The following is a 14,803-nucleotide window of genomic DNA, read 5'->3' on the forward strand; positions in this document are numbered from 1 at the left end:
TAAAACCTGCTTTCTCCTCATCAGACTCTCTGCTCGGTGCCGCCAAGAGACGTGATCACAAACCCTTGGATGTGAACATGGCATCTCTGCACTGAGAAAAGGATGAAATGCAGTATGATTTTGCCTAAGTTTAGCATATTTTGGCTTCCCAGTTAACACTGCACCTGGATTTATGCCAGACTGAAGTTACAAAATGTGTAGACATTACTCACAAGAGGCAAGGCCAATGCTTTAAAATAACCTCAAAGTTACTGGCAGCACAAAGCCTATTTTTCCAACAAAAATGACTTCGCTAAATGCACTCGTGTTATGTGAATTTGGAGACCATGCATGAAAGTCACAGAGGCCTCTCTCAAGTTTTGACTCCACAATTAAATGCATTTCCCTTCCTCCTTTGGCTTCAGTATGTAGTTTCCCTTGTGACTTGGCTGGAAAACGTGTGGTTGCTGGAGATGCTGTTGGATTTCCTGGTGAAGGCCAATCGTTTCTTCTTCTTCCTCCAGGGCAGGCACAGGAGTGTGAGTGTAGAGAGGAAGATCTGTCGGAAGTTTGCAGACACCAGGTTGTAGAGGATGGGGTTGATTGCTGAACTGACGTAGAAAAGGACATTTGTCAGCATGTAGAAGTAGTGGTAGAAGTTGAAAAGGAAGCTGCAAGGACAGATGAAAGATAAAAATCTAAGTAGTGTGTGGAGAACTGAAATAATTTAAAGTCACAAGGGCGAGAAAAATATGAGCTAGCCTTTCTTGGCTGGGGATATGGTCTTAGCAATGGTGCATGAGCCACCAGGAAAACATCTGTGTTTTCAGTGGGAGCTGGACAAATGTCGGTCAAATGCCTTTACAAAGGTTTTACCCCAATCACTAGCAGAAACTTATTTATGACCTTATGCCATCATATTTACCTCATGCTTTCATTTTGTCTTTGAAAATGGCATTCTGAAAACTGAGAAGCCAGATGGAAATTTGTTTCTGTGTCATGCATATACATTAGCTTGACTTTTCTGGCTGCAGTTCTGGTCTACAGAGCCTGCAGAAGAGCCGAGATCCAGTAACAGATGCAGTCGCCCTCCCCTTGGTAGCGAGAGCTGTACCAGCTCATTCAGCGGTCCCTGGGTTGGGATTTGTCTGTAATTTGGGAGAGCAGTCTCTGTTCTGGGGGCAAGTTGATGATAGCACGTGTTCAAAACATAACCTGACCATCAAATATAATGTTTTCAAATAGAATTTATTGAAAATGCTTAGAGTATTTTTTTTTTTAAATTTTCTCTTCTTTTGGAAATCTCTCTCCTTGGGAAAACTGAGATCAACAGCTCTGAGCTGGCAAAGTGTTTATAAACAATGTGGGTCTCATTTTCAGGAAGACGTTCCATAGGATCATTTATCTCCATGGAAAGACCTTTTTGTTAGTCTGAGTACTGTCTAACAAAAGATAAATAGGTGTGTGCTGGAGTACATCATGAACACCTCCACACCCCCTCCGCACTGCCAAGCACTGCGTGGCCCTTCCAGCTCTTACAAGCTGAGTTTCTCTGTGTATTTGTGCAGTATTAATACAGCAAAAATTTCTCTTCTTCGAGGGTAGGCACATGCATTCATAAATGAACACGTCGAGCTGCTGCAAGCTCTTGATAAGCTGCTGTACTGATGCTTTACCATTCATAATATGCCTGTAAATTCGATGTTTGCCTAAAATCACTCATGGCTTTTGAAAGAAGGAAAAAAAAGTTAATGCAAGCACAATGCATAAATTCACACTAACTGCAGAGAGATTTCTCTACCCCTCTTGCTCAAAGCAAATGCAGTTACTACATAATTGATTGCTGCTTTAAGTGCTCTTCGTATAGGAAACCAAACAAGAAACAACAGTTTGTGCCAGTGTGTGTTCTCCTGATTTAAGGGAGGGATTGTTTTTTTACTGTGGATAGATGTACAATTCCATCCAGTAGACTGCTAAATTACTATTTTTTGCTCTTGGAGTTTATGAAATTTTAGTGCCTCATAGTTGTTCTGCTTTTTGGTGTTGTAGATTATTTTTCTTTTCCTGTTCATTGTAGGAAACAGACTTGGTCCCTGAGAGATGAGGGAAATAACACCATGGGATGAAAGACACATTTTTCACTGAGCACATCTCATGGAGTCTCAGGCTACCTGGGTATATACCCCCAGACAGCATTAGCATTTAATTGCATATCTAAAATGAATCATCAGTTCCATGGCTGCTTTGCTGAGAAACAGAGGTGTTCATGTACCCTTGCACATCTGTGAATTGTGCAAGTGTGTTTAATGAAGGTGTGCAATTATCCCTAAATTCTCTCAGAATCTGGACATTTTCTAATCAGTGGCAACTACTAGAATTTAATTTTGATCCAATCCCTGCAAAACCCAGTAAATAAGCTGTCCCAGCCTGGGTAAGCAGCACAGTTATCACCCCACTTGTGTAATCCCTCCTGTCACTAAGGAAATGTGGCACCGTGAAGCTAAATTGTGCGTTGACAGGAGCTGCTCCATCTTAGAGCCAGTGATTGATATCTACATCATGGAGACAGTGATCCACTCCAGATGTATAAAACCCCCCTGTCAAACGTCATTTCATCAAGGATCGTCACAGGTGAATATACATCACAGTTGTTAACAGGGCCAGGTCTGTGGTCGCAGCCACAGAAGAGGGAAGGGGATGCAAATGCATTTTGGTTCAAGCCAACACTTCCTTCACCCACATCTGGGGGATTTAATGATAGAACTGGGACTCATAATTTGGCTGACAATAATGGTAAGGAATGCAAAAAGGAAAAACAAACAATAATTAGGAGGTTGAGGCTTTAGCCCCTCATGTGGAGAACGCCTTTGCTCCCAGATCCCTGTTTCCATCCCCAATTCTGCTCCTGGCAGCCCCAGCCTGACCCAACCACCCCTGCCAGCACAGGGGGAGCTCATCCCCCACATTGTGACTCACTCTGTCCAGTGACTGGAGGGGACATAGCAAAACATGAGACGCCGTATGTGATACGGGAGCCAGCAGACCACGAAGGCAATCACCACAGCACCTGCAACGTATGAAAAAAGCCCATTACTTCTCGTGAGCAATTCTTCACTGGGGGTGAAAAAGGAACGTGTCTGTGTGGTGTTTATCTCTGTAAACTCTTTTCCTAAAGCCCCACTTTGTTCTTCTGTTGCCATTGTGCAAAGGATTAATAACCCTGAGGGACAACTAGCGTGCAGATGTCTGCAAAAACAAGCATAACAGAAATATTAGAAAATAGCTGTAAGTACAGGGGCAGTGACATTATGAACAAAAGAAGGTATGATACAGGTAGAAGACTGCTGATGCCTAGTTCAGACACTGGCGAAAATAAAATTGTATTTGCATCCGTCCTTGTGTTTCATGCCCTTGTGGCATTGGGTATTTTGTCCAAAGTACTTGCAGAGACCATTAGTGTGTGTTTTTCATCCAGGTAGACAAGGAGCCAGGGACACTATAATCCCATTACTTTGTTACAAGGAGCCACTGGCTGCAGTCCCTGCAGCGCTGGGGATCATTAAACAGCCTCGGGAGCTGCTTTCTGGAATCAAGACTCATCCTTTTGTTCTGCGTTTGTGCAATACCTGAGACAGTGATTACAAGACATTTGGGTCTGGATATTACCATAATAAAAATGAATAATACAAGGGTAAGCAGAGAAAGGCAATACATTTTTTTTCCTTTCCAGATTCCTGCCGAGGGATATCAAACAAAGGAAAATAAAATGCAACAACTCTGAAGGATTAAAGTGCTGCTGGTAGAACATGTTTGTCAATTTAGATTAAGGACTAGATATAACAGGCAATCAAGAGAAAGATTTGTTTCCTTTTGTAATATGCATTTCTACCTCTGTATGAAAAGACAGGATTCTGGCAGAATCCTAGCAGGAAATAAAGAAATCTCAGTTAAAACATAACACAATAAAAGACAAGAAGAAAATCAAGGCTAAATAAAATAATTATGTTAATTTTTTATCCCAAATTTGCTCTACAGAGAATAAGGGCCGCATCACTCTTGTCCTTTATGTGACCTGTAAAGGGCTAGGGAGCAGTAAAGCTCTTTTACAGAGCTACGCACCACCAGTGCAATGCGGATTTGGCATGTGGAGGCAAAAGCTGCTTTTCCTTCTGCTTTGGGATTGAAAATATTTATGTGGATATGTCCCAAACCCAGATGCTGTCATCCCGCAGGGACTATGCCATAGCTCATGGAGGAGATCTGCAGAAGATGTGTTTTTCCTTGAAAAACAAAGTCCAGGAGTAGCAAGTCTGGCTGTGGTTGCATCTCCCCATCACCGTTTCTCAGCCAAGAGGCACAGGGGAGGCTTCGGTGACAAAGTGGGGAGGGAAGTGTCTGTGCCCTATTTTTGTGGGTGTCATCACTAGTGGAGTCACTGCCTAATTTGTACAGAAATTAAATAATTCCTGGTGTCCAGCTCTATACTCACAGCTTTACTTCCACTCCATATGCTATCTCCGTTCTTAAACACATAACTAACAATGGAAGTAGTTATATTCTTTTAGCATCAGACTGCATGATGTATGAGAACATCTTCCAGGAATGCTGCAAAAATAATTTATTTGATCAAGTTTTAGGCAGCTGAAGGGACAAGTTTTGGAAAAAAGGCTAGAGAGTCTGTTTTTATTTTCTTGTCCAAGTGAATTAATTATTTCAATCTGAATATCTTTGGCTGCTATATGGTTATTGTGATTGCAGATGTAATTCATCACTAGATGGCCTGTGGCTCTTCAGATGCCATCAAGTGAATGAATTTGACCTGTGTCAGATCCTGCCCTGAGGACCTTTGTTGGGACTTTGATGGGGACAGCTCAGAAATGACATGTGGCACGGGAGAAGTGAGGAGATCCACTGGGGATCTCGGGGGCAGTGCTGGATGCCAGCTTTGCTCTTTCACATTTCTGGGCACCTGTATTTGGCCACCTCTAGAAATTATTTTCTCTGTTGGACGGACATTTGGTTTGCCCTGCATGGAGCACTCCACCCATGATCCCCCAGGAGATGCCTCCAGGGGCTACAGGAGAAGTGATTTTCTCCAGTCTCTTCCTCTCCATCCATCAGCCTTGGGCCAATGGGAAGGAGCCAACGTCACAGCTCCTGTCCATCTGCTTTCCCAGTGCCTGTGCAGGATTAGCTGGATTTTCAGGCTGTGAAAACAGCTTTCCAAATGGTTTCCAACACAAGTTCATTTGTGCACATCATAATTTTTGCAGAAACCTCCAAACACCGGCACTTTCCAGCTGCTTACCCCTGAATGCAGCTTTTTAAGAACAGCAGGATCTGGATTCTTTCTACAGCCAATTTTAAGTGTCTCACACATCTGCCTGTTAAATTTACCAACACGTTAAATGAAAGTGGTTTTCTCCTGGTGGAAGATCTCTACTTCTGTTGCTCAGAAAATGCTGTGCCAAGTAATACAGAGGCAGGGATCTATAGCAGCGAAAACACGTATTGAGAGAAATACCTGTTTAACCTCAGCAAACCAATAGTCAATTAAGTAATCTCTGGTAATTCTATAATATCACATGCAATCACTCTGCAATTAAAACTCTATTAAACACACAGCTAAGTGCATTGGAGACACTTATGGTCTGATTTTGAAATCCCAGCTGGATAACACGCTGAGCGTTTCTGTGCTGCCAGCCCCTGCCACGCAGATTAGGAGACCCTGACCTGTATTTGTCACCCTTAATCCCTATGTTTCAGTTTTATCATACAAGGGATGAAGCAGATTTAGGGTGACAATCCTGCCCTCTTGGGTCCCCTCCCCAGAGATAGATTTGAAATGTGGGGATGTATTAACTTTCATCTAACACAGGGTAAAAATGCCCTTTTCTCCCAGATACCTGGTGGCTTTTGCTGCTGTATTCTGTCTCTCTGAGCTCATGCTTATCAAAACAGGTGAGTTGTAAAACATGTGATGGGCAAAGTGGCTGCCAAAATTATTTTTGTTATTGTTATTGGCTCTTAAGCCTGTTCTCCACCATCTTAAGGCTTAACAGAGGGGTTTCTTTGTTGGTGCAAAATGGAGCAGGTCAGCCTGGTGGAGCTGAGCACAGCAGAGGAAGGATTAGATCCAATGTGTGTTGGGGGTGACCATCCAGGATGGTGTTTGTGAGACTGGAGATTTCCTGCCTCTATTTTTTGAACTAAAAATAAACCAGATACATCCCCCACTTCTAATTAATTCAGTGTGGTCTTAATAGGAGCAGGCCTGCTCCATAAACTTCTGATATTTCCCACATTTGAGAAAATGAGGTGCTAAACCCATGGATCAGCCCAGGGCTGGGGAGCAGAGAAGGGACCTGAGCAAGCCGACTGGAAAATGATCCTTCCGCTGAGCTGCATCTCCCTAAATCAAACTCCCAATGTAAACACACATTAAAACCTGAATTATTGCATCCTATGGCTTTCTATTTTGTCTTATAATGGTGCTATTCTCTGCCCATTTGAACTGCAGCCCAAGGAAAAAAGGGAGAGACGCAGGAGGAAAGGCAGAGAATGAGCCCTTGTTTACTCATCTCAGAAGGAAGTGCTGCAGAAGGAAACATAAATTTTGAGTGACATCTTTTTCATTGTGCAAAAGAAGATTTAAACTGTGCCAATTTTGATTTTCAGGCTAAACTGGATGTGGAAGCAATACTGGAAGTTAAATTATATTAGACTGAACTGAGTATTTGATTTTACCTTTGTGTGTATCCTGTGGCTGAAGATGGGAGACAGTCCCTCTCCAGGGCCAGCATCTCGAAAAGCTCACGTTGGGTTAGCATGAGCATGGAGCAATACATAATGTGCAAAAAGACCACAGTGAGTTCATGGTGGCTGGTTTAACTGAGCATGGGAGACACATTTGATTTTCAGCCCTCCATCCCTCTTCTGGGGCCATTAGAGGCTCCGTGTGACTCAGGGCAGGGGGGGTGATGGGGAATGTGCTGCTGCTGCCAACTCACTTGGGACCCAGGGAGCTGCTGCAGCCCAAAGCACTTGGCTGTTGTCTTCCTCCTGGCTTTGCCTCTCCTGTCCCCTCCAGGATGGCCCCAGGTAAGGGTGTCCCTCTGTCCTCTCCTCCTGTCTCTCCAGGAGAGCAAGAAAAGAGATGCTGCTCCCTCTTCCAGCCACCTCCACTGGTGCCTGCAGAGAAGCTCAGATCCAGCCTCCCTTGATAGCTTCATTTAGATGATTTTGGCCAATTTATTTCTTTTTCACTGTATTTCAAAGGGAGAAGAAATACATACAGCTGGGGAGCATCATGTTGTAATTTCTAAGCAAAGGCAGGAGCTGCTTGGGTCAGTACTGACCCATCTGAATAACATCTCGCAGCTTTTTCTGCATTTCATCTCATTGGTGATGGTGTCTCCAGCTCTGCCCAAGAAATACACACTCCAGCTGGTACTAGTAACGTATACGACAGTGTTATGGGACTCATGTCAGGGATTTGCATTAATGCTGATTTCTGGAGAAAAATTCCTCGTGTATTCAAAGCTCTTGGGTTTTATGTGCTTATTTAGTCAAAGAGAATCTCTCACAAAGGGAAGTGGGTGTCACTGTACCATTTGATATGAGAGATGGTAAAAGCTGGGCCAAGTGTAGATGGAGCTGGCACTGCCTAGTTCAACCCCGGGGAGCTGTTTATTCTAACATGATGCACTACCTGACAGGTTGTGGGCAATATTTATACTATCAGGCCCCCAAACGAGGGATTGTGGCAGCTGCGAGGATGGGGATGAGCCTAGTAAAATTAAAACTGCTTATGCTGGTATTTGGGTCACAAGGCTGCAGAAGAAAAGATTTCCATAAAAGTCGATATCAACCAGCAGAGATGGGGGACCACCAGTATGCACCAGTAGTACTCAGGAGAGCAAAGGAGGAGAAACTAAGAATAGCAATGGTCCTGGGGAGCCCTCAGCTCCTTTAGGCATCACTGAAAATGCTCAGCGTTTGCTGGATACAGTCCCCCTGTGCTCTTGCACATGTTACTGAGCAGTGTAAACATTAGATTTGACTCCTTAATTTCCATTCTCAGCAGCCAGAGCTCCGCGTTCTATTTTTCTGTATCATTTTCCTTCTTTTTTTTCCTACCGCAGAAGGATTGTTTCGTTTTTGGATTAAGGGGTAGAAGATACTATCTTGCATGAAAGGAGCCATGTTCCCCTAAATACTTCTTTGTTAATGGAAGCGAGACAGAAAACCTTTTGGCATGCAAACCCAATGTATTGTACTCTAGACTATATTCTCCAATCCTGATTTTCAGTGGCTTCAGCTGACAGATTTGAAAATGGATATGAATTCTTGCCCCTGCTCATGCTGGTGATTAAATCATACACTGGCACTCATTTCATCCATAGGAGCAAGGCAGAAAATGAAGGTTAAGAGCTGTCCCAAGAACAGGGTCCAAACAGCATGTCCCTGATGACAGTGCAAACCAGGGAGTCTTGCCCAGTTTCCTTCTAAGATAATTTTGGGGAAAAGAAAGAAATTGCTTCATACCATTTAAGCTTCATTTGTGCCATTCCACCCAGGGATGTCTGGGTGTTTGGAGGAGAAGGAGGAAGAAGGAAAATAAAATTCCCATTTGAAGGATGGAAAAGGGTTCCCGTCTTCTCCTCACCAGGTTCAAGGCTCTTTCTATTTGGTAAGATCAGGTCTAATCTGAACTGGCATTCTCTGCAGCCCCTTTCTTCTTTCTTCTCCAGTTTCGAGTTTCATGTGTCCTTTATTCCTCCCTGAACAGTTTCTGCTCACCAGAGGGACCCTGGGGCTGTATTTGCTTCATGCTTCTGCACTGACTAAGGCCCTGGCCAGACTTTGTATTTAAAAACACATCAGTTAACATTTTAAACACTCATATGGACGGGATTTAACACCTGGAAAATCTGCTTGTTGGGCTCTAAAGTTGTCTTCAGAGATGCAGGCAGTAGATCCTGAATCCCAGCAGAAATGTCTTGCCAGCCCAAGCTGCAGTGCCAGCGAAGGGACACGTCTTGGGAGAGGAAAAAAAGAGTTTCTGTGTCCCAAGAGGTACAGCCGTGGTTTATAAAATGGCCCCGTACTGCTCTCTTCATGTTACTTGGCAGGCTGGAGAGTAAAGCTACACATACAAACATCTCTGGGAAATATATACAACCATTACAGAACTAATTTATCCTTCTGAATTTCAGTGTGTCACTTCAGCCGTTAAACTCAGCTTCCAATCACGCTTAATATCACAGGGGTTTTGCTGAACTCCACTTGCAGTTGCTCAGACTTTTTATTAACGATCAGACAAATCTGATTTCCTTAGAATACAGGAATTACAAAATACAACTGCTTAAGGAGCAGATTTTGAGACTGGTGCTCCTCCGTGTATTGTGGCTGCAAAGTATTTGCCATTATTTGTTATTCCTGTTCGTGGGATAGTTACATTAAATCTCATAGCAGTATTTTCCTCCTCAAATGGATAGCTCAGACTTGGAACATCAGTGAAAAGAAATGAATGAACTCTTCAAAACATTTGTTCAGAAAAGAGAATATTCATACACAAGTTGATGAAATGTGGGCTGCATGGATTCTTCATTAATACTTGGCATTTTTTTAGTATTACTTGAAGAAATATAGAGACTCTGAAATAATAATTTTAAAATTCTTAGATGTTCAGTAAAAAAATGTGGTTTGACTTCATCTCCTAAAAATCAACTTACAGAGGCATCACCCAGCCAGCTGTGGGAGACTGAAGGATAGATTTTTAATTGGTTAAACCTCTCTAAGTGCTTTATAATTGTGTTCACTAAGCAGCTTCTGTAAGGGAGCAAATGCTACCTGGAACTGATCACATTTTAATAGGCTTAACCAATGTCCACCCACAGACACTCAAAGCCTCCCCTTCATGCCCATTAATTTGTCTCAACATTGTTATCAGCTGTGCCATTCCAGAAATCTTTCCTTCTCTTGCTCTATATCTGGATATGCAATGGTCTGGGCAGCGTACATGAGGTTTTACCTGCTGAAGGCTCCTTGTTCTCAAGGGTGCATTTGTGCACCCGTGTGTTTAAGATTTATTTGGGATGTTATCAAGTGACTGGCGTATCAGGTTGTACAGTCAGAGAATATTGACCCTTCATGAAGCATCACACAGTGCCCAAAAGACTCAGTTTCCAAGCACTACAATATAGCCAAGGAATAATAACAAAAAAAATGAGGTGGTTTATAACTGGAGAAATTGCAGGAATATTGGGTGGATGAAGGAGCGTATGAAATATCTCAGTGGGAGGTATTTTTAGTGGCAGCACTGGTGCAGACATTGCCCCATTATCCTCACAAAAGAGCTGAGAAGCTGCCAGCACCTCCAACTCTCTGAATTTGGATCCTCTCACCTGATGAATGTTGAGACCAGAGAGGGAATTACAATCAGAAATCAGATGCTTAATGAAATAACGAGCTGGCTCCCAGGCAGCAGGGCTGACACATTCCTTGGTCCTAATCACCTTAATTAATTTGTACATGACCAAAGTCAGGCAGAGCCAAGAAAACACATAAATGCTACCAAAGGGGAGGAAAATGATGTTGTGGTTGTTTTGAATGAAGCTATTAGCCTGACCACTTTTAGCTCCTATTTCAATGTAAATAAATACATAATCTCAATAGATCTGGAGAAAGGAAGAAATGTGTTTGCTGCTCTGATCTCATCCAACAGCTCTGCACACCATAAACTGCACAAATTTCTTTTCTGAGCACTAGTTTTACAAGTTCTGAAACTTTTCACCCTTAAAACAAAATCAAGGCTGAAGTTCACTTTTGGAAATGGAAAATACTTTAACACCCATGAAGCCTTGATTTTTTTTGCCAACAGTTTTATTTGTGGAGAATAAGTGTCATTTTTCTTTTCTCATTCTCTTCCATAAACTAGCCTGGGTTGTGTACATGGTTTTGGCTGCCATGGATCCCAGGATAAACCACGTGCATCATTGTTTATTTTTTGCTACTTTTCAGACATCTCAGAAGCCTGGTTTATTAAAAAAAAAGAAGTTGCAGGGAACACGTGACAAAAGTAAATGTGAATCAAGCAGCTCCAGTAATCAAGTGCATCTGAAAAATGAAGTGAAGCAGGATTTTGCTCACACCTGCCAGATAAAAAAAAGCCTTTCTGCGTGCTGTGGTGAATCACAGGCAAATTGATGGTGGATTTCTTATTTATTTGATCTTCCTCAGCCCAGAAAGGGAGAAAGTGGCTGCTCTCTCACTGTCTTCCCAGCAGGGAAGGAGCTCAGTCCTGCTGCCAGGGTGGCAAAGCAGAGATGAACCTTAATATCTGTGCTGGTTGTGGAGCCACGTTTAACCTGCTTTTACATCATTTCAAGCTTCAGGCTGAAGCCCTCACTTTTGCTAACTTTTTTCAGCTTTTGTAGCACATAACAAAAGCAAAAAAATGCCTGGAGAAGAAGGTTATGCTTATTGTTTGGAGAAAGAAGGGCTGGTTTTCATTATCTCAGAGAAAACATGCACCTGTTGGTCAGAGATGCTTGTCCACCACTGCCAAGCAATGCACAAGGAACAGCAGGAGTAAATTTAGGTCTCCTCTCTTTATGTTGATAGAGTACACAATACTAAAAGGACAGAGAGAGGTGCGAGATGTTGTTGTAAAAGTGAGAAAAGGCATCTTCTCACTTATTGGCAGCAGGGAGAAGCATCCAGAACCAGAAAGAGATAGTGGGGAACTGAGGGACGTGCGTGACCCTGTCCTTGCAGGCTCAACACTGAAGCAAGGCTCTGGATGATGGTTAACCAGGGTGCAGGCAGAGTAAATAACCAAAGCTCAACAAGATATGGGGAATTTAATGTCTTCTGTTTTTTTTTTCCTCCTTTTTCTCAGTAGGCATCTCCCAGCACGGTGTCCGAAGCCGGGATGCGTACAGTGACTTGGCTATGGCATGGGCACAGTGTGCAGTGTGGGTGCATCCCTAGTGAAAAAACACGGGAAAAATCTCATGGGGGTTCTTGGTGCCTTCTCTGGGGATTTCCTCACTTGTTGAAAAAGTGGCCTTGGCCAAAGCACTTCAGCTGCCTGGAGCTTTGCCATGAAATCAGGGGTCAGAAAGCTTTCTGCTAACAAACGCTCACCATCTAATGTGCATGAGGACTCTCATAGTTTGTAACCAGCACTGACACACTTTATTAGATTTTTTGGGGTACTATTTTTGAGGAGTTTTTGCTTTATCGTCTGTCAGTTTAAGCTACCAGATTCTTTGCTCTTCTCCTCAGCTTATTTAATTGAGCCATCTAGAATTTTGCAGCACATCTCAATTCCTGGTTGAAAGATGTTTTATTTAAACTTTTTCTGAACCAAAGCTCTGCAGAAAAGGGAATAAAGCAAGATATGCAAGGCTTAAGTTGGTGGTGACTGGGTCATTAAAATACTGGGCTACTTTGCCTTTTTCAGAGAGTCTGTGTGTGAGCAGGTCTGTTCTCTAGCTCTATATATCAACAAGAAAAGACAAAAATGTTTTTTGCGATTACCCTAAATGTGGTTGTTTGGAAGCTCAGGCTGGAGCCGGCCAGAAATAGAAAAGAAAAACTTGATGATATCATGTTGTTTATATTTCACAGAGCACGAAATATGTTTTTTTTCCTTAAATTTGAAATTTTCATTTATCAGCTTCTCCTCCATTGAGCACAATTAATTAAACAATGCACAAATATCTCTTTAGCTTCCTTTTCCTATGTGTTCTGTTTTGTTTCTATAATCCTTTAAGGGAAGATTAGGACTCAGAAAAGTGACTCTGGGAGAAAAAGAAAATAGTGGAAAATAGATAGTAAAATTCCCTAGAAAACTTTTGGTGACTCAGCAAGAAATAGGTGGAGAAGGAAAGACACCAAGAGAACAAAGAAATTTATTTAATGAAGTCTGGGGCTTTGAGACAAGAATTGGGCAACTTTGGCAAATGTCAAGGCATCTGGGGACACTTCATGTTTCCAAAGAGAGTTAATTTTCATTTAAGATACGTTTTGGGTGAAAGTATTTACCAATTTCAACCTACTACTCTTCAAATCGTATTTATTTGGACATCTCTAGCCCATTCCATGCCAAAAGATGTGAGTACTTACGCAGGACCCTGACGCCGTGCTTCAAGGCTTGCACACGGCTGGGCTCCATGGACATGCTGAGCATCGTCTGCTGCCCACCAATGGTGCAGACCTGGTTCTCCTGGGCTGCTTGCTTGAACATGACCATGAGCTGGTTGGCGATGATGGTGTTGAGCACCGAAATGACGACCATGGGGAACACGAAGGAGATGAAAGTGTTGGCCTGTGGGGAGGAGAGATGTGGCACAGTCAAGGGATGGGAAGGGTCAGCAGAGCAGGAGATTGTGGTTTATTTTCTCAAAGCAGCAGAGAAACAGCCCACAGTGGAAATCTCTTCCCTTCTCTTACTCTACTGGCTTTTGAAGGCTTATTGCACAGAGGGAAAAATCAAAAACCACTGACATATATTCATTCACATGGGTCAACATTCAAAGAGGGCAAATTCATTCGCATCCAATTATGTTGTCTTCCCCTTTTCAGTGCAGTTCATTGCCATAAACGTCTCAACTGAAACAGGCCATTGATCTTTTCATCTTGTGAACAGCAGGATCCTTCTTAGCTTTCATGGTGCATAGCATGACTTCTAAATAACAGTATGTTATTGTATTTTTTCTTTTTCATGAGCCATCCTTAGGATTTTTTTAACTTACTCTTTTTTTGTGTGTGTGTGTGTTCCGTCCTTTCCTTGTAGATTTAATGAGTGTTTTGTTATCTTATAATCAAATTATCCAATAAACCTTGTGCCTGAAAGGATTAAAATTGATCAGAATAAACAAGTGGAAGTTGTAATGTTTTTAGTACAAATTATTTGATTACTACAGTTTTGATAAAATTAAATGGAAGATAAAATTAAGCAGTGATTGAATCAAGTGGAAGTCACTCTTTGTGTCAAATTAATGCAGGAAGGCTTTGTGAGGGCCTTAGGGGCTGTCTAAAAACCCTGCTGGAACTGAGCTCAAGAAACGGCCACCCAGGGAAATCGAGGCACACAGGGTTTGCCTGTGTGTCTGTGGCCAGGCTGCTGTGGTGGGATGGTGATGCTTGGGGCTTGTCCTCTCTGCTGCCCAGCTCAGGACGATGCTCAGAACATCACTGAGATGAGTGTGGGATAAATTAAAAGCCCTTTCAAGTTTTAAAATCTCAAAATATTAACAAGTACTAAACTGTGTGCTACAAATCTCTGTGGAAGCAACTACTAAAACCAAGAGGGACTTTGCCCTGTGGTAGGGCTACAAGGCCATTAACTTCTTCCCCAGACAGCCACATGTCTTACACCTCGGCGCTCTAGAATACAGAACCAACCCTGCACCCCAAGCCAACCCCATGTCTCTCTGCAAACTGTGGAACCAGGGAAGCCTCATCTACAACTGGGTGCTCTGTCTGCTGGGATGGAGACACCCAGTATCTACTAGTGCAGGTGTGTGGTTTCTTTGCTCTGGAGGGATCCAGAAATGCCAGAGATGAATGGAAAGATGGAGAAAAAATCCAACCACACCCTCAGGATGCTACACAGGATCCATTGAAAAAAAACACAAAAAAAACACATAAGCACATGGGGAGCAGGTTCATTGGCAATCAGAAGAACTTAAGTTTCTTTGTTCATAATTTTGAGAAAGTTACAACTTCCCTTTTAGTGAAGATAGGTAGTGTTGCTGTTGTCAAAGTTATCTTTAGATGGATCAAGTCACTATACAGCTTTGTGCTTCTT

At 42.6% G+C, this 14,803-nt stretch overlaps 1 protein-coding gene across 1 annotated transcript in view; it reads right to left on the reverse strand.

Moving 5' to 3' along the window:
* Window positions 1-400: 400 nt before the first annotated feature.
* The window catches only part of NTSR1 (neurotensin receptor 1), a gene marked incomplete at both ends in the record, with an annotated part of 49,299 nt that continues 34,896 nt past the window's right edge, over window positions 401-14,803 (reverse strand). The window contains 3 exons of the mRNA XM_082065496.1: window positions 401-650; window positions 2,956-3,046; window positions 13,117-13,318. Coding sequence (XP_081921622.1) covers window positions 401-650; window positions 2,956-3,046; window positions 13,117-13,318 — 543 coding nt within the window. The remainder of the gene's footprint in view (window positions 651-2,955; window positions 3,047-13,116; window positions 13,319-14,803) is intronic.

Source organism: Streptopelia decaocto (genome assembly GCF_964273445.1).
Source record: "Streptopelia decaocto genome assembly, chromosome: 14".
Classification (NCBI taxonomy): Eukaryota; Metazoa; Chordata; class Aves; order Columbiformes; family Columbidae; genus Streptopelia; species Streptopelia decaocto.